The following is a 25059-nucleotide window of genomic DNA, read 5'->3' as shown; positions in this document are numbered from 1 at the left end:
GGAGGAATCCCACTCTTATAAAAGACCTGACAGGTCCTCTGAAGATCAGTGTATCTTCTAGCCTAAAATTCTTGAATTTGTTGGGGAAGCTAAATATTGTACCGCCAGAGAGTGTTTATCTTGTCTTTGCTGGGTGCTAGCCCTAGGACAGATGCTGGGGGAGGTGGAGCCGAATAAGACATGATTTCTACCCTCGAATGATGGAACAAGGTAGCTAACAAGACAAAACAAAGCCAAGCAATGAGAGAGTCACAGGGATATTGCTGAGGAGTTAGTTTGAAGACAGAAGGTATTACTGCCAGCCTCAGGTCAAGTATGGGAAAGAGAAGGGATTGAAGAAAGGCAAGAAGGTTGGATTTGACCGGCTTTCACAATAGAGGAAAGGCATTCTGAGGGAAGAGTACTGTAAGCTCTTTACTCTGGAGCTTTGGGTATATGAAGGTGAAGAGGAAAAATTGGAAATCATGAAGGAAAGATAAGAATGTTAGACCAACTGCCAGGCTGGGGTCCTGAGTCTGCAGAGAGAGGTATCATGTCTCACATGTGCAGTGTATTTTCACCAGCTCATAAGTGGAAACTAATTCCCCTTCTACCTTTCTGCAGTTACAGGATAGAGAATCTTATGTTGCCCTTCTAGTTGGAGCCAAGTATGGGATAAGCCAAATTATCAATAGCAAACTCAACATCATGTCCACGTTGGCAGAGTTTGCAAGCATCAGCCGCATTGAGCTGACAGAAGAGTCTGAGAAAGTGAGCATGGTCAAAGTGTATCTTCAGGACATCAAGGTAACACACAGGGAAGAGATTCTGAATCCAGCTTCTGGAATTTGGGACTAAATTACTCTAGGATAGTTTATATGAGTTTGGACATTAACAAAGTCTAACCTCCAACATTTGCTTAAGAGGATGAATTGTCCATCTTGTCCTGTCAGACAGGAAGTGGTAAACAGGGTGCATTTTCCGAGGCAGTTCCTAAAAGATTTTTGTTTGTTTTTGTTTGCTTGTTTATTTGTATAAAGTGAGCCATACTGTGTACTTTGCTGATGGTTTAGAAACTTAGATGGGAGTACCAGAGGATTTTATCACATGCATGGGACCAGAATGGCTGCCCAAGAGTAGCAGCAATTAAAATGGGTAAAATGATGTAGGGTACTTCCCAAGCCTTTCTGAAAGGCCCTTCATTTATCCTGCCTTCCTTTGCTTTAATCCCAACATGCTCAAGGATGGTGCTTTATGCTTATCACCTTCTCCCTCCTCCATTTGCTCTTTGCTCCTTTTCTTTCTCTAGGTCAGGTCTTGTACAAATGAGCAGGGTGGGGGTAGGGATTGGGATGGAGGGGCTGGGGTAGGGGTTGGGGATAGAGAGGCAGGAGATATTGTGGAGATTCAGTGGGAGGAGCCCAATATGCATGTGTGAGCACATGTGTATGTGTGTGCACATGCAGGTGTATATTCATTTTAAGTCTTGTAGGTGAGAATACAAGACATGAGGCCTGCCTGTGGACCATGGCTCAATTTGCTTGGAATTTCTCATTAGTTCCACATGGCCTTGTTGTCAGTCTTCGTTCAGACTGTCCCTTAGCCCTTTATAAGCTGAAGAGCTCTCTTTACTTTCAAAGGTTCTGACATTGCTGCTGGAATCCAACAGTGCAAAAGACCTGGCCTGCCTGATTGCTGGGTACTACAGGCTCTTTGTTGACCCAGTTACCTCCATTTTCCTCTGGCCGGGGAACAAACAACAGGTTCACCGGGTATCTGCTGAAGAAGGTGAGGTGCTGAGGCTTGCCCCAGTAAGAGAGGCCCATTTCACTGCCTCGTAGTTAAGGGCAGCCTAAAGGGAGAGGGTGAACCGAGGTAAGCTGAGGCTTCCACTTAAGTCAATAAGAGTTATTTTTCCATTTATTTCCTGGTAAACAGTTCATCTTTCCAAAATCCTATATAAAGTTTTCTTTGTACCTGAGAGTCCCCCAAAGCCAAGGAAAGCTGTTGTAGGTCTCTGATTCCCTGTAGAATTTCCTAAAATCATTTCTTAAGATCCACTGTATTTTGTCTTTATTTGCCAGGAAAAAGAGATGTCACTTACTTATTCAGAAAGTACAGACGACCTAGCTTCTCTTACATGCTTATGTAATTTTCCATTCTCTTGAATTACAGTAGAAATTCTCAACCTTAGCTGTTTAGAAGATGGGGGTACCTGGAGGTAGAAGGAACTCAAAATCACCATATAAGGGATGACATAGTGGAGGCCGGATGAGCAAAGTTTTCCAACTCCAGTTTCTATCAGGCTTTTGCATCAGTCCTATTGATAGAGCATTTTCCCAGTGGTTTTCTGATAAAAGTTTAACAACTGTCTCTGCAGGGTGGGTAGGTAAGTAAGTAAATAAATAAATACATACATACATACATACATACATACATACAAACATACAAACAAACCCACCCACCCTGATTTGAAGCAATCGTCTCTTGTCATGGTGTAAACACTCCCATCATGGCTAATTTCAAGCTACCAATGTGATGTCACTGAGTGTGAAGATAGGGAGAGATGCTCCCTAGCACCTCATTACCTAATATTTTTTCCATAGGCTACCACAGGCATAAATAATCTCAAGATGATAATAAGGTAAAATAAAATAACCAGGCAGTGATGAGTTTGGGGTATTTGTTACCATCGTCTTTAACACAACTTATGACAAGGGATGATACCTCAGAGCCTGGTCAGAGAGACAGTGCAGAGTAGGAGCGGGTCCGAAATGGAGGTCTGGTGCTGGGAGGGGCTGCTTCTGCCGGGGCAGGCGGCAGTGGTCAGAGAAGGCGCTCCAGACGGGAAGGCATTTGAACTAGATTTTGAGGAACATGCTTACCCAAAGAAAGGAGGAGAGATCATGATCTGTGAGAAGCAGCCTGTAGTGGAGAATGGGAAGGTTGCAGGAAGCAATCGGGCTGCTGAGGAGGGCTTGAGGCCACCCTGGAAGGCCTTAGCTCCTGTGGGAGAGCTTAGGCCCTTTCCCGCAGGCAAAAGCCATCAGAGGGTTTAAGTAGAGGAAATGTAATCAGAAGTAAGTTTTTAGAAAAATCACCTTGGAGGCCTATGCTGGAGGAGGTTAGAGACCTGGTTCAATGCCCCCCAACTCTCTCTCCATGAATCCCTCCCGAGTACCAGCATCTGGATGAGTCTTCACTCTTCTAAAAGCCCTGTATCACCAGCGGATCCTCTAGGCCAGGCTTCAGAGTGGTGCCAGTCAAGCAGCCTCAGAACCTCCCATAAATTTTCTAAAAATACGGATTCATAGGCCCTATTCTTTAGGTATTTGACTCAGTACATTAGGGGTAAAGCCAAGGATCTGTTTTATGTTTTAAACATGATTTCCATCTGATTTTGATGCCCAGAAAGGACAGAACTGAGATCTGGTAAGGGGGTTATCAAACCTTGGTGAAGTGAAAACCAATTAAATACCCGCCACGTTTCCATGAACAGACAGCTCTCCTTGGAAGTAGGGATGGAGGTAATCCTCTCTCCATTAGGTGGTTCAGATAGATGCAGGAGAGGAGGCCTGATGTGGGGAGAACATGCAACCTGGAGTCCCATGTGTCCTGTGTCAGTCACTATAGTGTGACTGGGCCGGGCATACTCCTGGACCTGTTTTCTCATCTGGAAAATGAGAGAGCCAGCAGCACGGGGGCAGGAGGATACACAGACCTCTGCCAGTCCCCGAATGCTGTTTTGTAACCCTTGTTGTCCCTCCCGGTGTTTCAGGCTACGAGTCCAGGGTGTGCAGTGACTCAGAGGAATCTTCGGAAGTAGACTGCGTGCTGGAGCCTCTCTCCGACCGATGCCTGCCAAAGCTGGGCCCTTGCAGACCACTTGTAAAAGAGGAGCAGCCTCCTGGGGACAGCCCCACGCCCGAGGTGGCCAGGAGAATCCCCAGCACCTGTGGGGCCAGCAGCATGACAGACAGTGCCGAGTCCGAGGCATCAGACTCAGCCAACACCGAGAGCCGAGGTTGCAGGACCAGCGGCTCCAGCGAGTCCATGGATGCCCTGGAAGAGGATGACTTGGATGCCTGCTCCTCCAGTAGGTCTGGCTTCTTCCACTTTGGCTCACCAGGCTTCCCAGAGAGAGGTGATTCCGACAGCCAAGAGGAGAGGAGCAGGATTGAAACCAGTGCTTTCCTCTGTCTCTTGGACCTGGCCCAAAGGGCCAACCCTCAGTGCCAGAAGACAGAACTTTCTGAGAGTCCTGCTCCCGGGCCATTCAGCTGGGGACCAGAACTGAGTGCTGTCAGGCTGGACCCCAGGCTGTATGAGGGCAGCCAGACCTACTACTACAGCCTGTGCTCCAATGTTTCCCCGGCCAGCCACCTGAGTGACAGCTCAGAGAGCACAGCTTCCCGGCAGGGTGGGGGCCCACCAGCCTGGGGCCAGCAGGGCTGGACTGAGGCCCAGCCCAGTGCCACACTGGAAGCCCTGGCCCCTGCCTGTGAGGACGGCAGCTCAGATGAGGAATACTATGATGCAGCCGACAAGCTCACCTCGCCAGACAGCCTCTCAGGTGAGCTCTCCTTCGCAGGTCTGCAGACTCAGCAGGTAGCTCCTGAGTACCCACTGGGGCAGAGACCAAGCTTGAGGGAAAACACTTGAGTAAAGCAGGGTCATGGTTCTCTTTGAGGAGGCCACCTTGGGCTCAGTGGACTAAATTACAAGCATCATGACTTCAAGTCAGGGCTATAAGGGAAGTTCAGAGAACTCTGGGCAAGTAGAGATGGGAGGCATTCAACTAACAGTAGAAATCAGGGAAAGCTTTCTAGAAGAGGTGGCAAATAGGCTGAGCCTTGTGAGGTAGACAGAATTTACATAGAGAAAGGTTTGACAGGAGTGCCCAGCAGAGGGAAGCAGCAATGTCATTACTGACTCTGAAGCTACATTAAATGAGGCCTTGAAACAAAAAGAACCTACCTGACAGCCATTGGTGGCCCTTTAAGCCTTATGGCTTAAGGGACTGACAAAGGCAGGGAGATCTGTTGGTCATGTTTCTCTCAGGTTCTTCATCCCTCCCTCCAGAGTATGGGAGTCTTTCCACACAAAATGACTTCCCAGCTGACTTGAGATCCTTGCAGGACATTTACACACACACACACACACACACACACACACACACACACACACACTCTCTCTCTCTCTCTCACACACACACACACTGCATGCTGCAGAAAAAAATTGGAAAATAGCACACAGACATTAAGCGTGACTAGGAGCTGGAGAAGCTACAGCCCTTGTATTTCTGTTCCAGACCTTTCCTGTTGCTCCCTGCCCACGAGTGGTTTCCTATTGCTCATAAGAGAAAGGCCAGCTCTTTAGCAGCCTCTGGAGGCTCTTTGAGGCCCTCTGTGACATGGCCTCTGCCTCTCTCCTTCTCCTGAGTTCTTTCTCTGCATTCCTGCCACACCAGCCTCCTTGCCATTCTTTAAAGTGCCAAGCTCTTCCTCACCTCGAGCCTTTGCACATGCTGCTCTTTCTGCTTGAAGCACTCCTCACCTTGATCTCTGGCTGCTAATACCTATCCATCTATCAGGCCTCACCTGGAAATTCTTCTTTCAGGAACTTTAACCAGGCCACCAAGACTAGGGCAGACCTCCCTGTCACATCTTCCTACAGCACCCTATGTGCTTCCCGCCTGGCACTTGGTACTGCCTGTAATTATTTATTTGGTTTTGTGTTGATGTTTCTCTCAATTACTAGACTGGGAACTACTTTGAGTGTAAGAGCTGTGCATTTCTCACTCGTCTCTATGTCCCCAGCACCTAGTACCTGGAAGTTGTTGCTAAGTGAATGAATGAACTCTCCACCATCTACCCTGAGTTCATTAATTGACAATGTACCTAGGGAAAGGAGAAATCTTTCTAGGAGCTGCAGAAGCTGCAGCAGTGACTAGATTGTACACTGCTCCCCAAAGAACCCAGCCAACTTCCATCCATGCCCTGAGCCTTGCCCTGTTGGGCTAGCCATTGTGCTGGGAGCAAGATGGGGGCATGACAGACCATTAGTCAAAGCCTTCCTCTAGTCAAGGACATAGGTCCATACTGGACACTCCCTTTTTTATAGAAAGCCAGTGTGGTACTGAGGAGACAGCCCAGAACTGGGACTCCTGGCCTCTGACTCTCTGAGGAAGCCTCTCCTTTTTTGGCCTCAGAAACATCTTTGGTCAGTGGCTGTCAGTGGCCTAGAGCAGCAGCTCCAAAATGTGACTGAGCATCAAAATCACCCAAGGGACCTAGTTGAAATACTATAGATTCTTAGGGCCCAGCCTCAGAGATTCTGAGAGGTCTGAGGAGCAGCCTAGGATTCGATAAGGTTTTTCATAAGGTGAAGCCACGTTGGAAATAACTGGTTTGAGTATAAGAGCCCTCTGATTCTCAAGTGCTAGGCTGTGATTGTCATTCCTTCTGGCTGATTCCCAGGACTTCTTCACAAAAATGCTTCTCTGCTCAGAAAGCTCCATCCTGGTGTGCACAAAACCCCGCACACCTGCATCTGAGAGTCATGACTACTTTTTGTCAAAAGAAAGCTCCTTTAGAACCCTCACACGTAGTTACAATAGTAACAGCAGCAGCAGCAGCAGCTTCTTCCTTTAAAGCGAACACATATTAGGCACAGGCCTTGTGCTGGATGCTTGATAAGCATGAATTCTTTTAACCTGCATGGCACTGCTGCTTAGGGTATAAGATAGCTTAGAAAATTTCCATAAAGGTGAAAAACTGCTTCAGACACAAGCAGCAACCGGACCAGGAGGCTGGGTAGCTCTTGGTCATACTGTCAGGATCCTGTGGCTGTAAAGAATGAGCTCTATTTTTATTTTTTATTTTTAATCAACGTGTTTGAGTTTGAAATTCTAGGAAATGAGTGGCTGGCTTTCTGGGTCATAAATCTGACCCTTCGACAGGGCACCTTCATCGATAGTTACATCAGACCGTAATCACTAGGGAGATGTCATTCCCTGAAAGGAAGTTGGGATACTGTGACCAAAAGACAGTGAAATGGATCTTGGGCAACCAAGAATCAAAAAATGTCTACCCCAATTATTATCCCCATCTTTCAGATGAGGAAGTTGAGATCAAGATTTAACTTGCCCAAGGTTATACAGCCCAGCCAGGGTTTGAACTGAATCCTGAGCCCTGAGCCCAAGCCTGTAAGCCTCTTTGTTTTTCTGCTTTTTATGTACTTTTTTCTTTTTGACTTTCAGGGCCCGGAGCTGCTTCTGTTGCAGAACCCAGTGCCACAAGCTTGCCAAGTAAGGCTGGCACCTATAGCCCTAAAGACAGCCTGAATCCTGGGCCAGACAGAGGAGAGCCAAGCAGAAGGGGAGGAGCAAAGAAGTATGCCAAGACCCTGAGAAAAAGAAGGTCTTTTCTACAAACTGACTACACCTGTCAGGTCTCATTTCCCCTGGTGCCCTCAGCCTCCCTAGAGAGCATGGAGGACGTGTGCTACTATGACAGGGAGCCCTACCTGGCCCTTGGTGCACCCTCCCCAACTGTGTCCTCTCTGCAAGATATGCAAAGTGAGCCTGGCCTCCTGGAGACCAAGGCCCTAGGGCTGCTGGCTCCCCTGAGGGAGGCCAAGAACAAAAATCCAGCCTCCCGGGTCATGGAGATGGAGCCCGAGACCATGGAAACCAAGTCGGTCATTGACTCTCGAGTGTCTTCTATTTCTGCCATTCGCCTCCGGATTAACCCTAGTCCTAGAGAGAATTCTGGGGGTGCCCCTGTGACTGCCACTGTTGCCAGTTCCCTAGCAAGAACCCCTAACTGTCCCAACTTGGGTTCATCCAACCCAGATGCTGCTCAGACAGAGCCTTCCCAAACCTTATCTTCATTTCAAGACTCAGATGGCAGTGCCCCCAAAGAACTCTCCACAGAGCTTGGAGACAGCACCTCGTCCCTCTCCAGTACTGACCCGAACCCAGACAGAGTCTGCCTGACCATCAGCCTGAGGCCACATCATGTCTCTCAGGGAGACACACGAGAGCTGAGAAGAGTCGGGCTGGAAGCAGGACTGGGATCTTTGTTTACAAATCAGATGCAAGAAACTGCCCCCAAATACACAGAGCCTTCGTCGTCTCCTCAGGACAGGCCTAAAAGTGGCGAATGTGAAATAAATTCAGGAGAAAAGATGACTTCTTTCCCTATAAAGGAGGAGCAGCTATCTTTGGAGCATGATGGAGAAGTTACAAACAAAAATGGGACCAATTTATTTCATGATGACTTTGGGAAAGACTCAGGTGACCCTAAAGGTGATGTGTCTAATGCTATTCCACAGACTATTGGTGTCAGTAATCCAGATGGTGGAATAATAGCCTCCCTCACCTTGAAGACTCCTGTAACAGGGACTGAGCTGACCCCACCACACTCCCCCACAGACCCCAAAGGACAAAGCAGAAAAACCCCAGGGCAAGCCTGCCGGGCCCAAGAACAAAAACTCCTGGCAGAGCTAGATTTAGACCCTGATTTCTTGCTTGAGAACCAGACCGTCCCATCAGCCTTCACTATAGAGAGGGTCAAAGCAGAGCCACTTAGCCATGTGATAGAGGAAGACACAGCCCACAGGGACAATCCTCAGCAGGTCTGTTTTAATCCTAGTCCTTCTCCGCTAGAACCACTACCAGGTTCCCAAGGGGAGCCTCACTTAGAAAGTTCAAACCATTGTTCACTGTCAGAAAGCAAAGATAAAAGCCCTAGCATCTGCCTTCCTGCTGAGAAGTCTTTCTTGTGCTTTGCCCCAGAAAGCCGTCCCAAAGTTTCTGCCAGTCTTGGGATGGCCACATCTTTGGGGTTTGCTGGGGTGAATGAGACCATGGCCCCCAGGATTGGGATGGAGCAGTGCAGCTGCCAGTTGTCTTATGCCACGTGCTTCCGCAGCCTGCAGCCTGAGACAGAGGATGAAGACAGGGACTTGGGAGCACACTCCACAGCCCCCCTCACCTCACCGCCCTCTGCAGGAAGCCGGCTGGCCCTGCCCTGGAGGCATGCCCGGGCCCACAGCTGCAGCACTGAGCCCCTGTCGAGGAATAGCCACATCTGGCCAGAGTACTGCTCCAGGGCTCTGAGACAGCTGAAAGCTGCCCCCACCAGCACCCCAGAGGGCTTCGTCCGACTCACAGAGAGCTTGCTGGAATTACAAGACATTTTAGAAGCTTCCTGGGGGAATGGGAACAAACACCCTCCAGAGAAGTGTACCTGGCACTTTTCTGAAAGCCGGAGCCACCTCTGCATGGGCTCCCAGAAGCTCCTGTCAAGCTGTCAGCATGTGATCAGAATGGACCAGTCCCCCGAAGAGATGCAGGGTGCCGTGCGTGACACCTTCCAGCACCTGGTCCAACTGGCTGGCCTGTGCTTCCAGTTCACAGACTGCAACCGCTGCTCCGCCCGGCACAGGGAAGCAGCGGGGAACCTGAGGGACGTGGTGTACACCTACTGCCAGTTTGTAGAGGCCGCCAAGCTGACCTGCGAGAGAGGCTACCATGACCTGAGTGTTAAACTCTTGGCCCGTCAGTGCACGGCCCTCACAGCTGCCGTGTTCTGTTTGACACAGAAGTTCCGGGCATCCACTGCCTTGTGAGCAGGCTGGCTGCCCAAGTCCCCTGCCCTGGACACTTCCCTGAGAAGCCCCTTCCATTCTGCCACCCACTCTCTCAAATGTTTACTATTTAGAGCATTCAAATAAACTGCTGCTTAATCTTGACCTGAATCATACAGAGTGATATGATTTGTTTGGGTCAAAACATTCACTCATATTCATTCAACATACATTCACTGAATACCTGCTCTGGGCCAGGCCATGTGCTAGGAGCTTAGGATATAAAGAGCAGTAAGACAAGTCCCTCCCTGGTCAGGATGCTCACAGACTCACTGAGGATACAGATAAACAGATTACCATCAGTAAAGTGTGTATTCTAAAAGGAGCATACCCTGGGGGTGAGGAAGCAAGAAGTCACAAACTGTTCCAAGAAGGCAGAGATGAGCGAGGAAGGTGGGGGTCACTGAAAAACATAATCTTCTCATACCACACTGACTTGGCAATAGCCTTTGCAAAAACGAAAGAATACATGTGATATTTGATAGATTCCATCTTCCCAATTTTCGCTGTTCAACACCTGTACTAGGAGGGCTGGTTCTTTTTGGTTGCCTTGCTGTAACAAGAACAGGTTACCACTAGGTGGCAGTAAATTCATTAGCTGCATGGCCACACTCATCCAGGTGTGCTCTGCGCTTTATCTGAAATGACTGCACCCCTTAACCTTGCACCCTATTTTTGTTTTAAATAACTAAAAAGGCAAACATTAGAGCCTTGAATTTTATTTGCCTTTTAAAGAATAATTTTAGAGCAAAGTAAATATATTCAGTAACTTTCTCACTAATCCCAGTTGAGCCAGTTAATTCCAGGTAATCTTGATGGGACCTTAGAAAAGCTAAGTCTTAATTTCTCAGTGCTTTGGCTTTCTCTTCTGTAAATTGGAGAGACTAATGGCACCTGCTTTGTAGGGCAGAAATCTAGTAAATAACCTAGTAAATACTCAGAACGTAATAAACCACAGCCATTATGAATGCCTCTCATAGTCTGAAATCCTTCCCTGCATTTTGTTTTCCAACTCCAGGAAAATTGATCTCAAGATACCCTTGGGATACTTTTTCATCTGGCTTCTCTGTCCAGGCCAAAGGTGGTTTAGACACTCACTCAAGGGTTCCCTCTGTTCCTCTGGTGCTCCTGATCAATTGTGAGCTCAGTGCTGCCTCTGTGGTTCCTAGTTCCTCTCCTTCACCCAGCAAAAGCAGGAGCAGAGATGGTGTTCAGTCACGTACCCAAGCTCTCCCCAATCAGAAGGCATACAATACTTTGGGAGAAAAAGCATCCTTCCCATCTCCTGTTAGCAGTTACTTGTTAACTAGTAACCAGTTAACCAGTACTTTTGCCAAGAAAAGATTGATTTTCTTAGAAACCTGTTTCTTTTTCACAGAATACTTTGAATAAAATTTAAATAAGCCTCTTGAATACAGATTTGAAGTGATTTCATGGCAATGGCAAATAGGAACCATAGGATACCAAAATAATAAAAATTGTATGAACTTGAATGCTTTTCTCAGCAGAAAGCTAGGAATACTACATAATATTTATGTGAAAACAATCTATATGTTCACAAATTTAGGGAAGGAGCTCAGGATTTCAATTCAGTCGAGGCTTGAATCCTGGCAGTGTTGTTATACGCCCTTCTCTCGGTCTCATCCCCATCTGACAAAAGGAAATACTAGTCCCCATTTAGTGAAGGCCTACAATGTGCCAGAGGCCTTGAATACATTTTCTTACTGACAGCACTCCAGAGTAGAGATTGTCATATAATATACATTCAGCATTATTGTGAGAAATAATTATGGAAGGCAGGAAGAAGACAAGCCTCCAGCACAAGCACTCAAATGTTTGTTTCCTTCTTTCTTTGCACCCTCTCCCCTCAAATTCATTAACTTTCTTGGGTTGCTATAGTATGGAGCTGGCATTTTGCTTTGCAGCTCCCACAAGGAGTACTAAGTCCCAGAAGTTCTAGGAAACCATTATTTTTTGAGACGCTAAAGTGCAAGGGGAGTTGTCCTGTTTAGCATTGTCTTTGAGATATACAGCCCCCCTACCTGAGATAGGCAGAGCGGGACTACCTGCTCCACAGTGCAAGAGTCAATTGTTTAATGATTAACCACTGAACATTTACGTTCCTCTTTCCTTTTCCCACCCACCATCATATTGGCTGATTCATTTCTTTCAAATGAATATTTATGGTACACCAATGCAGGTGATGCCTGATCCAGGATTATAGATGTAAATATTTGGGTGAGAATCCTGTCTTCAAGTGCTCTTGGTCCAAAAGATAAGATGACCTGTAGAGATAGAGACCTACAACGTAAGGCATGGTGTGTGCTAAGGGCCACCAAAGAGAACAGATAAAGAGAGCTCAAAGGAGAGAAGCATCATTGGATGTGGGGTAGAGTAGTGATCAGGGAAGGCTTCCTGTAGGAGGCAGCATTAATTAGAACTAGTTCGTCAAAAGGTATTTGTGAGTAGCTACTGTGAGTCAAGTCCTGGATTTGACAGGAAGGTAAATTTTGAATGTGTCAAGAAAGAAAATTCATTTGTTTATTCTGTCAACAAATAGTTACTGTGTAGTGGCACTGGGAATACAATTATCAACATGATGTAGTTCCCCCAATGAACTTATAATTAGTCTGAAAGTCAAAGAAAAAAAGTGATAGGTGATATAAAGAAGAGAGTGCCAAGATGGGGTAGGATGAGCCAGTCTTACCTTGGGTGATCAGTAAAGACCTCTCTGAAGAAAGTTAAGTTGAAGCCTAAAGGATAAGGAGCAAGACATGGAAAAAGTGAGAAGAAAAGGAAGAGTATCTTCCTTTGGTGTGGCTGAAGCATTTCAAGAAGACAGGTGCGACTGGAACAGTGAGCTGGAGGAAGAGCGATGAGGTTGGAAGAGCAGTCAAGAACCAGGCTACGCAAGGCCTTGGGAAGGTTAGATTTTACATCCAAGTACAATGGGAAGCTGCTGAGGGGTGCACAATAAAAGAGACACATAATTATTTGGCAAATGGATGGGGACTGGGTGGGACTGGGGGAGCAGGCAGTGAGACCAGCTAGGAGGCCTTTGCTGTGGGGAAGTAGCCACAAATGAGCTCATTCAAAACTGAAGAAACACAAGAACAGTGGCAGGGAGGAGCAAAAGGTAGCAGTATAGCTGAGTGCAAGAGGCAGGTACTGTTAGGTGTGGTAGGAGCCACTGAAGACCACTGGAGCCACTTTGCAAGCCCTGCTGAGTGGGAAGCCAGAGCAGCTTCTGAACAGAGAAGAGAGACAGTAGAACTGGGTTTTAGAAAAAGACTTCCGGGGGGAAAAGAATGTTTAGTTTTAGCATTTAAAAATTGCTCCAGTAGCAAATAAAGGATAGAGCATGGCTTAGGGACAGAGTGGGAGGTGTTGGCAGAGCTGTGGAAAGAAGAGTCCAGAGGGAAACAGTGAGAGACCAAGGAGGTATCCAACAGTGCTGTGGTTTCTTGGGTGGGAGATATTTCAGGCTCATTCATGGTAGGGTCTCTCTGAAAGGGTGAGACTTCTAGGACTGCAGAATAAAAGGGAGAATGATAGTTTTTATCAGGACAAGGCTTGGGCAAGTCACTTCAGGTGTCTGAGCCTCAGTTTTCCTGTGGATAAGTAAGGAGAGATGGAGAGGGAACAGTGGCCAGAGGCTAGACACTCCTTACCTGCTCAAGCCCGAAATATTTCTGTTGTGAGCCTGGACAGCCAGGTGAAAGGGAGTGTGTGCTCAGGGAATGGCTCTGTCAGCTCTTGGGCCCTGCTTGTTGTGGAGAAGCCCAAGGGAGGGCAAGGTCTCCAGGCTGCGAAATGAGGGGTGGTTCAAGTCTGGTTTCAGCCCAGTTTCGCAAGTCCAGTCCTTGATAGCCATCAAAGCTCCTGGTCACCTGCAGCAGCCCTGTGGGGGTCGTCTAACGGCTGGGACTGTAACCGCATCTAACAGTCAGGGAATGGGGCTCAGAGAAGCCCAGCAACACTTACGAGAGGACGCAGCTCTTTACCGCCAGGGTGGGGCTCGGAAGCCAAAGCCTCAGCTCCTGCACATGGAGCGGCCAGGCTGAAACCTACAATTCCCAGAAGGCCATTGGGGGGGAGGAACCGGAAGTAAAGACGGAGGCGGGGCCTGGTGTGCGCCGCAGCTGCAGGTGAAGGATCAGTACGCCTGGGGTTTGTGGGAGGATGGTTGAAGGGGGGTTGGGGGCGGGGTAGGGTCTAGGGTTGTCCCGCCGGTGCTACCGCAGCATTGGAGAGCAGGGAAGACGCTCGCGAAGCAGCGATTAACAGTCATGTGACTTGATGTCCCACGCCTTCTTGGTGCTTCCCCTCCCTGCTTCCCCTCGCACTCACAGCCTGTGGGCCAGGTGGAGCCCACAGGTGGGGTACTTCGCAGGCCAGGTGGAGCTCACAGGTGGGGTACTTCGCAGCCCGGAATCTAGGTTTTCTAGTCCTGAGGGTGCTAGAAGAGTGGAGCCAGCTTCGGTGGACTAAAATTTAGAATGAGAAAATGAGGGAAGCGTGCAGAGACTGGTCCTCCGCTTAGAGCCCAGGGATGCGCTCATCAGGTGGGACTTGGGTTAGAAAACTCAGAGATGGGGGCGGGGGCGGGATTTATTAATTCGGCAAGTGTTGATGGAGCATGTGTTATGTACCAAGCCCTTTTCGAGGCGTAGACAACATAGTAGTGAACAAAGAAAACAGAACACTTGCTTACAGTGTAAGAATGGGGAAGTTCCGTCAGAAAATAAGTAGAATAAGTGCCATGTTGGGTAGTGAAAATCTGAATCAACTGAGAAAGGTAATCATATAATTACCTAGGGGAATAGCATTGGAGGTACAAAGAACAGCAAGTGCAAAGGCCCTGAGGTTAGAATCCTTGGTATGTGTGAGGAAAAGCAAGTAGACCAGACAGTGCAGAGGACAATAGATCAGGGAGGTAGACCTTAATGATCAGTGTAGGCCATTGGAAGAGCAAACTTTAGCTTAAGCAGAAAAATGAACAAATTTCAAATCTTATTTTTTTGCATTTTACTTTAAGTAAATCATACCCGAAAAATAAATTTAAAGGTCAAGGTAACTAACAGAAAAATGAAAGGTAATTTGAATTCTAATATTTCATATGGAGTCGATAAAATTCAAAGTTGTTGAATCAAGAAGTAATAAAAACAGTCACGGGGATGTAAAATACAGCATAAAGAATATAGTCAGTAATATTGTAATAACTATGTATGGTGCCAGATGGGTACTGGGGTGGTTACTTTCTAGGTTATATAAATATCTATTTATTGTGTTGTACACCTAAAATATAATGTATGTCAACTATAATTAGAAGATGTTTAAAAATACTTTTTTTAAAAAAATTAAAAATCAATAATGGTATAAGCATATGGTTTCAGGTTAAGGGGTCAATCACCAAAACTAAAACATCTGGTTAAGGGTTGCCACTAAAGGTGGGAGGGGTCAGAGTGAGGATCATTACTTTTATTATAAATAGATCTTTTGACCATATGCGTGGATCATATTACATAGATTTGCTTTTGCACAGTTATTCATTTTTCCTAAAATGGTGGTAGCACACTAGACTCGGAGCAGCCATGAGTAGTGATCAGTCCATTCTTCATGATTCTTAACTGTAGACTGGAGTGTTTTATGCTCATATCTTTCTTGGGGATTTTGAACACCACTTTGAAATTGTGACATTCATTAAGTGTGTTGTATCAGTGGTTTTCTGTATTTTTCTATCTCAGAACTTCTGAGGGATATTAAACATTCTCACTGGTGACTGTGGCTTTCTGCTGTGGTGATACTTAACTGAGTTGGGGCCGGGAATACATAGCTTGGAAAAACAAATTCTGATACATCACCAGCAACCGTGAAGAATTCTTAGCTGGTTTTAGGCCACTCTTTACCATATTTTGTGGCTAGCTCTTCATCCTCCAAGGATGTGTCTAGTGCAGGACTTTACATATAGTAGGTGCACAATAAATATTTGCTAAAGGAATGGTTATGAAAATAAACAAACATAAAGGAGGTGGCTTTTGCCCTCTCTGTCTCACCCTCAATTCATGCATTTCAAAGAATGCCATAAATGATTTGGTTTTCTGTGTCAGTGCAACAGTGAATAAATCATTGACTGCTTGGAGGTGTCAGAAATTGTGCTTGTCTTCTAAGAAGTGGATTTGGCTCTCTTCCTGCTGAAATGTTTTTGTGCTGACTCATTTCTCTGGAAGACACATGCTTTTCAATAAATCCGTGTTAGTATTTTATATACTTCTCCTTCAGTAACACAAGAACACTATTTGTCACTTGGATATAGGGAAACACCTCTGTAAGTGAAATGATATAATGCCTTACATAATTGTGCTTTTTTCTAATCTGGGTGAAAAGGACAGAGAACTAAGCACATGGACTGGAAATTGGAAGGGAGTGCCCAGAAAACAGAGTCACACGTGCTGCAGGAGCAAGAAGGCATCCTAGAGGACACAGGCGAAGATGGCATCTCTGAAAGCTTCCAGCTTCTACAGATTGATGTGGAATGTGAACTGCAGGAGGGAGAGACCCTGCCCACAGGCAGTGCAGTGTGGTGCTCGGTAAGTGCAGGGTTGCGAAGAACATGGACTTTGAGATGATGAAATGTCCCAGAGACTCCTGTTCTAAGGGTAGGTTCTGGTAACAAAAAGACTGAGAATGAGTTTGCTGTATTCCAAGGGTCGAATTTCCTGCTAACTGGTTTAAGGCTTCAGTTCCGTTTGAGTCACAAGAAAAGTAAATAAAGTTCAAGAGGAATTTTTGAGATCAAAAGTCAGGAAATCTAAACTCTGCTTTAGGCCTGGCTTGTCACATCTCTTTTCTGGAGCTCTGCTTTCTCTAAACACAGCCTAGTCTATTTTTATTTTTAAGACTAATATCCTTTTTCTCTCCTAATTTTATATCTAAATTAAAAAAAAATAAGTAACTGTTTCTAATATTCATTTTCCTTTTTGGTGCTTATGAAGTTCTCAATTTTGTTTTCTGGATAACTTAAGAAAAATGTCCAAAGAAAACAGAGACACTGGGAAAAAATAGTTGCAGCAAAGAAGAGCAAAAGAAAGCAAGAGAAAGAAAGAAGAAAAGCCAATCGTGTAGAAAATTCAGGTAACGGTAAATCAGATTGCTGGTATAATTATATGTATTTCTTAGCAAACGGGTATCTACATGTTCCTAGGAGAATAGGAATATTGTTTTTAAGTAAAAACAAACATCTGGGAGGTAAGACCCATCTTCGTATTTCGTTGGGAATCAAAATATCAAAGAAAAGAAAATTGAAGTCCGTCTTTCAAATATAAGCTATTTAGTATATTTAGTACATATGTGTTTATAAGCTCCGAGGTAGAAGGAAGAATACCAGCAACAGCTAACATTCAGTAAGTGCTACGTGCTAGATTCAGTGCTAAGAATTTTACAATGATTACCCTAAGGAGTAGGTACTTTTATTATCCCCATTTTGTAGGTAAAGAGACTGAGGCTTAGAGTAATTCAATAACATAGTTAAGATGATACAGGTAATAAATGAACAAACAACATAGATTTAGACCCAAGCAGTGTGCTGCAGAGCCCACACTCGTCACCACTCTGCCATACCTGAACTGCCTAATGAATGAAACCTTGCACAAGTTTCAAGTTTCTCTTCATATCCAAATAGTGAAGATTTGTTTCTTACTGAATATTGTTCCTTTGTTTTCCCACTTATATTCTTTTCTGATATTTCTCCTCTAGGCATCTGCCCCCAGCACAGCAAACGTTTTCTGAGATCCTTAACCAAGGAGAAACTTTTGGAAGCCAAACACTCAGGACCAAGGCTCTGTATTGATTTGAGTATGACCCACCACATGTCTAAGAAGGTAGAACATCTAGTGAGCTCTGAATTCCTACTCACATGAGGGAAGTCCAGAAGGGAGCAGCTTTCATGAAGAGCATAGCCAGCTCCACCTTCTGTGATTCTGTAGTAAACCAGCAAAAGTGTTTAGTTTTCTACACATGGCTAAGTTCCAAGATGGCTGTTGTAAAGGATCAGGAAGAGAATAGACATCTTCTGGTTAAGTTGGGAAATTTTTACCTTCTGTTTTGAAATCAACGCTTTGCCCCTGTGTTCATGGTGTCCCCAGTCGAGATGGAGCCTTTCAGGTTCAATTCTCCAAAGATCTTTGGTCTTTTACTGGGGAGAGAAATACTTGCCTGATTGCATGTTGGGGAGATTACCTAGTGGGAGGTTTTCCTGTAATGTATGTAGTTAGTGGTCTTCCATTTACCCTATTGCTGAGGGAGGGATTTCCACTCTGGAGTATTTGGGGTGGCTGAACACAAACAACACTTGACAGTGGTGAGATAAAATTGATAGCAGTTTATTAGTCACTATGCTCAGCCCAGGAGGAGGATGACACTGACACTCGGAACAGAATGAACAACCAGGGACTTTGGGAGGCAGGCTTTGTAGTATCAAAAGGGTGGAGTGCCCTGTGGTCCCTGCAGGAAGATGTGATTGGTTTTTGGAATAATTCTGTGGGCTGGCTTGGAACTGAAACCCACTGCTCAGGGATAGGCAGGAAGTACACCTGGTCCCTTTGATTAAAAGGATTGTTTAGCTGGGGGACCTTATCTGTGGGAGCAGATCTGAGAGAGGCTCTTGCAGTCAGGGCCATTCATGGCCCACCTGTTTTCACCAGATGTCAAGGCAGCACACAATATTGGGCCTTAATTTTTGGCCTAACTGCAAAACAAATCTTTTAGTTTTCCAAGATTCCTTTTGTATGTGCTAGTGTTTGCATGTTTTTCAGAGAAATTAGAAGATCTGAAGATCTGCAGTTCTTACTTGGTACCTCTAACTATAGCCCTCTGAAAAAGTCAGCAAGTATTTTCTGTGTTTATATTGATATATCAGATGAAATCAAACCCAAAGCCTTTTTTTTCTCTACTGAAACAAATAAGGCAGATTGTGAAACTACCTTCTGTAAGGATGAGTTCTCTGAATCAGGACGGAAGTTAAAACTTCCAATCCTGTTACATCTCCTGGAGTTAGGGAGAAGGTGCCAAGTTTATCTGATGGAATATAAAAATGTCTGTATAGTAATCTAACCTCTTTTTAATAAATAGTAAACACAGGGTAAGACTTCAGATAAAAGCTAAAAGAGCAATTTCATATATTAGATACATAACAGCAAGTCCACAAGGAGGGAGAGTTCTCAGTTTTTCCATTAATTCACTGTTTCTAGTATCATTACTTTAACGTTTCATCTATAAGGTGTGATGCCATGGAGTATAACACGTACTCACACATGCATGTACTCACTCCTGGAATAAAAGGGGTCCTTCTAGTTCATGAGATTTTCCAGAATGGCATCTTTCCACCTTAAATCGTCCTTATTTCTTTGAAGGAATTAAGTAGACTGGCTGGACAGATCCGAAGGTTGTATGGTTCAAATAAAAAAGCTGACAGGCCATTTTGGATCTGCCTTGCTGGATTCGCAACAGACAGTCCCCTGTATGAAGAGTGTTTGAGGATGAATGACGGATTTTCTAGTTACCTGGTAAGCCTCATTTTGCATATTATTTGAATTATCTAAAAAGTAGGTTGTAATTTTTTTTTACTTTTTTATATTTTGATATATAAAAAATATATATAAAATTATATGTTTTCACTATTACAATCTAAAAATTTTGAACCTCTCATCAGTTCTTATATTTAAAATTTTTCATCTTTCCACTGCATTGGCATAAAAATATTACCAGTATCTAAGGTTGTGTTTTGTGTCCTATATATTATATGCTAGAGGGTATACTCAGGAATGTTTTGGGGAAATGCCATGGCTCCTTTCTTGTTCTCAGTAATGCAGAATTAGGAAATATGAGTTTTGGAGGAAGAGAAACAATCCTTATGGAAGTGATATGGATTTAAGATGAGTTTTAGGAAGAACTAAGTTACTTTCCCACTCTTTTCATCAGATCTCATAAATGTAATGATTGATATACAGGGAAGAATCCAATTCAGTTCCTAAGAAATGCCATTATAAATGCCTTCCATGTTTGCATTAGGTGGCTGAGACTGGCATTGTGGCCTTTCCTAGGGAGGTCCACGGAGACAGTGAGTGTGAAAAGCGCCCTGTGCAGTGCTGCACAAATTCATCATGGCTGCTGTCACTGTCTTAACAGTCCCTCCTGTAGTGCAGCCATTTCCAGCCTTACTTTTCTCTATACATGTTTTATGATTCCTGTCCATGAACCAGACAGACCCACTCTCTTGTTTTCCTGTCTTCATGCCTTTGTTAGATGATTCCCCCCACTGTGAATGCTTTCTTTTGTACGTGTCAATCTCACCACTTCAGAAACCCAGTTCCAGCATTCCTTTCACTAGAAGGTCATCCCTGGTGTTGGCACTCTGTCACCTATGGTCTTAGGACATGCTCCCTATAGACCTGTTAGGGCCTCTTCACTTTCTCATTTTGTAAGGTTGAATAGCTGTGCCTTTCTACTTCCCCCTCCCCAACTGAGCACTTTCTGAGAACAGGTTGTCAGACATGTAGCCCCTTGATGTACCTATAGCCATGCCTGATAGAAACTAGATGTCCAATAAGTGGCTGCTGCAGTGTCGGCTATGTATTAATCCTAGTTCACACTTCATTGGATTATTTGCATTCTTTTCAGCTCGACATAACAGAAGAAGACTGTTTTAGTTTATATCCCCTGGAAACCCTTGTGTACCTGACTCCTGATGCAGAACATGGTATGTATTTTACTGCATGGATTCATGTAGCACATTGTACATAGCCCTTTGTTTTATTATTCCCTGTAGCAGAATTTGTTAAAGCCACCCAAGGCATATCATTCCCCACCCCCGCAAAAAAGGAATGAACATTACTTGAGTACCTCTTATGGACAGATGCCTCGCTGAGTGCTTTGTCCTACTGTGGGCACACAGCTGCACAGATTTAGTGTCTTCATCCTCAGCCAGACCTTGTGAGCTACCTGGTGGCCCTTAGTTTCCCTGGTCAGCTCTCTGCATTGACCCTTCTTGGATCAATGTTAGATACATCTTTTTTTTTCCATAAAATCATCTATTGCACATAATTTTCAAATTTATTGATATTAAGTTGATCTTTGTATTTTTTTCTAATTATTTCACATTTCTCCGTAATTTTAATTTTGTCTCCTTTCTGAACCCTAAGATTGATTTGTGTCTACCACCTTTTTTTCTTGATTAGATATGCCAAAGATTTGTCTATTTATTGGTCTTTTCAGAGAATTAGCAAATCTATCTTTTTGGTTTCTATTTCATTAAATTTCTACTTTCATCATTTTTTCTTTTTACTTCTTTGGATTTAGAAATTACAAAACAGATTAAATCACAATGGCCTTCATTTTTTCATTAGCTCTTGAAGATGTTGATGTAAACAAAGTTTACATCCTTGGTGGACTTGTGGATGAAAGCATTCAGAAGGTAAGTGTACATTTTAGGCCTAAAAACTGTGTTTTGAAAAGTGGTGCTTACTTTTAGAGGCACCTACCCTGTTATAATTTTACTCAAAAGGCCTAAAAACTCAGAGGATAGGAAGAAGGAGCCTATTCTGCCTAAGTTGGCCCTTCTGCTTGTGACAGTCCCGCTCTTCCCTCTCTTCTCATCAGCACTGTCAGAAATCGGGACTTGTGAAATCCAGTCAGCACTGGAATGGGGCGTGCTTAGTAATTACATCAATAGCCGTTGTTGACTCCTTTCTTCTCTCTTCATTCCTGTAAGGATAACTCTGCCCTTGACCAAGGAAGCATTGACTCAGAATTCTTAACAGCTGTTCTTTGTGAGAGTAGTTTGCTACTGCTTCGTCCATTTTCCCTGCTGACATAAGTCTTATCATCTCAACCTCAGTAGTACTGTCCAGATTTCCTTTGTTGAGTTGGAATTTTATTACAATAATTAGCTTTTCAGTGTTTCTATTATATAAATATTTGTTGAGATGTTATTCGTATTTACTAATTAACATTGCATAGATAATAAAGAATGAAATAATAGTTAAAATGTGTAAAAAGGAATACAGTGAGAAATAAGTCTCCCTCCCATCTGTTTCCCAGTGTCCCCTACTTGAGGCAACCACTGTTTTCTTGTGTATTCCTCTTGATATATTATATGATCACACAAGTATCTGTTTGTGGGTATATTTTTATATAAATGTTTTTCATACATGTGAGTATATTTTATATTTTTTTCATGTATGTGTGAAATACCCACATGTTTAACACAGATATTTAACTGAATTGCATTTATTCTGAAAAGGTTAGTGTTCCATGACTTTATAGCAATAATCTAAAAAAATGGAGGAGGGGAGAACTCTTAATAATGCCCGCTAATAAATGAGAAGTGCATAATAGAATCAAAAAATCATCATTTTGTCACTCCCAGGGTAATCTTTGATTCAGGGAATTGATTGAACAAAAGGTTGTTGAGGAACTGACTGTTCACATGGTCTTAAGGGCAGATTATAAACGATAAGCTAGAACAACATCAGAAAAGGTTGACCCAAAGGATGAAGGGACTCAGAACTAAATCATAGTCAAGGAACAGTTGACAACTGAGACTATGAGTCTGGAGATGAGAGGATTCATAGTGGCATGATCACTGCCTTCAGGTATCTAAATGGCTGCCTTGTGGAAGTTGCCCTTCCTTTTAATTGGGCTGTGACCTCAATGCTGTCTTGCTGCTAGTGGTCTGCTTGACTTGAATCCCATCTCCCTCTCTAATCTGCTGCTACCAGTTGGCTCTAAACTGAAAACTCCAGATATCCAGAATTGGGTCTTACTGAGTTAGGGCCAGGCATATTTTCTTCTGATTGATTAGTCTTCTGACTGATTAGTGTGGACTTTTGGATGCAGATTGTGGCTGTAGATATGCTTCTTTTTACTTATTTCTTTCTTGGTTGTAAGTAGTAGTGAGTGGAAGCTAGTGGATAAATGACTCCCAAATAAGTAAGGTGTTGCTGCACAAGCCATTTCTTTTCTTGGGATAAGTAAATACTCTTCGTTATCTGCAGTTTCTTCCATTCTACCATAGGCTACTATTTGTAATACTTATCATTAATTATGGTAAGTATTAAATATACAGAGGGAAATTTGAGTGGTGGTAAATGGGGATTACAATATCTTCATGTATTATTTTTAAAAGAAAAATATTTAACTGTGATTTACAGAAAGTGACATTTCAAAAGGCCCAAGAACACTCTGTCAAGACAGCACGCCTGCCAATCCAGGAATACATGGTTAGACGCCAGAATGGGAAAAACTATCATTCAGAGATATTGGCCATCAATCAAGGTACTGTTCATATAGCCCACGCTTAATGAGTATTAGTTCTGGTTCTGCTTCTTTATTCTTTACATCATGTTTAAGTATGACTGGCCTTTGAAGCAGTCTTCCCTGTGACTGATGTGCTTGGACTTTATTGCATGAGAGACAGTTTTCATTTTTTTCCTGATTCTCAAGTCACTATGGTTGAAATTGTTGTCTTGGTCTAGAATGCCCTGCCTTTAACCCTTCATTGACCAGTGTGAAGTCCTATTTGTTCTTCAGGATTCAATTCACTGGCATCTTGGCTGCTCCCCTCCCCAACCCCAGGCCTGATAGAAACTCAATGTTCCCATTTATTCTGTTCCTCTCTGTTGCAGTTTTGTCCATTCACAGACCTGTATCCCTGTGTAGGCTGAGGTCCTTGTGAGCAAGCAGGACCGGTATCTTAGCCTGTCTCCCTAGGATCTAGTACCATGTGTGGTGCAGTAGGTTTGTTGAATGAAATATTCCAGAACATCTTTTATCTTTTCTTATCATTTACTAGTTCTCTTTTAACAATGTAGTCACTGTGCTTTCTGTTTACCCAACAGTATTTGATATCCTGTCCACTTACTTTGAGACTCAAAACTGGCCCGAAGCATTGAAGAAAGGAGTTTCTTCCAGAAAAGGCTATGTTCTTCAGAACTCAGTGAAATGATGGCAGCCTAAGATTGCAGCTGCAGGAAGTGAAGTTGCTGGAGGGGCCTTGACCGAAGAGCAGAGCGAACGGTGGTGGTGGCACACTTTTGCCTCTACTTGACATCTTGGATATTCACTAGAATATAGGTTACTAGTAACAGGGACATTTTATGCTCTTTTTTAATCTCCCATAGTGCCTGGCTCACAGGAAGTGCCCCCAGATATATGTTGACTAAAAGTTTATGGTAACAAGAAATTAGCTCAACTACATGACTTTGGATGTGTTAACTCATTTTTGTACATCTATTTGTGAAAACTCTTTTAATGATGGTTTAAATAATTATTGTTGTATCAAGAGTTTAATTTTCACTGAACTGGTATCAAAGTTGTATGACTTTCCAGCTCCTTTTGATCATGTTGTACATGTGCTTTGCAGGATCAGCCTGTCCTAATCTAGCCCTGCTTTAAGCTCCATAGCACTGTTCCCACCTGTGGCTCCTGCCCTGTCTCCCTTGCTCTGCATATGGGCACGGAGGGCTTCTCTCTTCCTAACTGTAGTCCCCTCTAAAAGGACAATTTGTGGAAGTACCTTCGTATCCTCTGAGCCTTGTACAAACTAGATTCTTCATATATATTTATCAGGTCAAACTGAACAGCAAAAACACAGTATTGATAAGTCTAATTTGAAAATAACCAAAAAATACATTTTATCTGACACAAGCATGTTAAAGAACCTCTTATTACACAAATCCCAGTGATCTATTTTCTCATGTCCTAGTTAGATACAGTTGCTTCAGTTACTCTGGCCAGTGGTTTAGTCAACTTGATAGCTAAACTGCTAGCAAATTCAAAAAACGTATTCTGTATCTCAGAAGAACCAAAAGGTTACTTCTCTGTTCTGTCCCCTCCCTTTTAGAACTTAATCCTTCAGGAGCTATGACCACTTGATAAATTATATCAGTCTTTTTATTACTTAAAAACAACCCAGTTTTCAGAAAACATCTTTAGGAGTTCCTATTGTTCCTTGGTCTTTATCAACATATTGAATGATTCCATAGTCTGTCATCCAAAAGAGACCTACTGTGGATAGGCTTCAGTGGTAACTCTAACCATATTTTCAGGGAGGTTTCTGACCCCAGAACCACAGACCTAGATCATCTGCCAGGCTTCATTCACCTCTAAGGTTTTGCTTAAAATACCAAATAGCAGAAGAATTTCCCCTCCAACTCCATCACAAACCTCTACAATTTTTTTCAAAATCTAGGCAGATAGTTTTTTGTTTGGCTTCTAGGAAACAATCTTAGTAAAATAAGATTTGGTTGGACTTGGATTCAGAGATCCTTATTATAGTGTTGTTTATATTACAACAAAAAAAAGATACATCCAAAATATCCTATAATGTGAAAATGAAATATATAACTATTGAATTTTAAACAGCAATCA

The 25059-nt window shown here is 43.8% G+C and overlaps 2 protein-coding genes across 3 annotated transcripts in view; both read left to right on the top strand.

Moving 5' to 3' along the window:
• The window catches only part of FRMPD1 (FERM and PDZ domain containing 1), a 123161-nt gene extending 113428 nt beyond the window's left edge, over positions 1 to 9733 (top strand). The window contains exons 14-17 of the mRNA XM_039857022.1: positions 604 to 786; positions 1620 to 1767; positions 3758 to 4552; positions 7241 to 9733. Of these exons, the coding sequence (XP_039712956.1) occupies positions 604 to 786; positions 1620 to 1767; positions 3758 to 4552; positions 7241 to 9615 (3501 nt within the window). The 3' untranslated portion in view covers positions 9616 to 9733. The remainder of the gene's footprint in view (positions 1 to 603; positions 787 to 1619; positions 1768 to 3757; positions 4553 to 7240) is intronic.
• Positions 9734 to 13872: 4139 nt separating this feature from the next.
• On the top strand, positions 13873 to 24656 carry TRMT10B (tRNA methyltransferase 10B). 2 transcript variants are annotated; one of them, XM_039856351.1, is made up of 10 exons: positions 13873 to 13997; positions 14032 to 14198; positions 16021 to 16223; positions 16659 to 16767; positions 17389 to 17513; positions 19044 to 19196; positions 20311 to 20389; positions 21036 to 21103; positions 22842 to 22965; positions 23529 to 24656. In XM_039856351.1, the coding sequence occupies exons 2-10, from the start codon at positions 14186 to 14188 to the stop codon at positions 23633 to 23635; spliced, it is 981 nt and encodes a 326-aa protein (XP_039712285.1). In that variant the 5' UTR covers positions 13873 to 13997; positions 14032 to 14185; the 3' UTR covers positions 23636 to 24656. The 2 variants fall into 2 exon arrangements, with proteins under 2 accessions (XP_039712285.1, XP_039712293.1); XM_039856359.1 differs by lacking the exon at positions 13873 to 13997 and having other exon boundaries at positions 14017 to 14198.
• The last annotated feature ends 403 nt before the right edge of the window (positions 24657 to 25059 follow it).

The sequence above is a fragment of the Pteropus medius genome, unplaced genomic scaffold (genome assembly GCF_902729225.1).
Source record: "Pteropus medius unplaced genomic scaffold, Ma_sr-lr_union100, whole genome shotgun sequence".
NCBI lineage: Eukaryota > Metazoa > Chordata > Mammalia > Chiroptera > Pteropodidae > Pteropus > Pteropus medius.
This window is presented reverse-complemented; position numbering and strand designations above follow the sequence as displayed.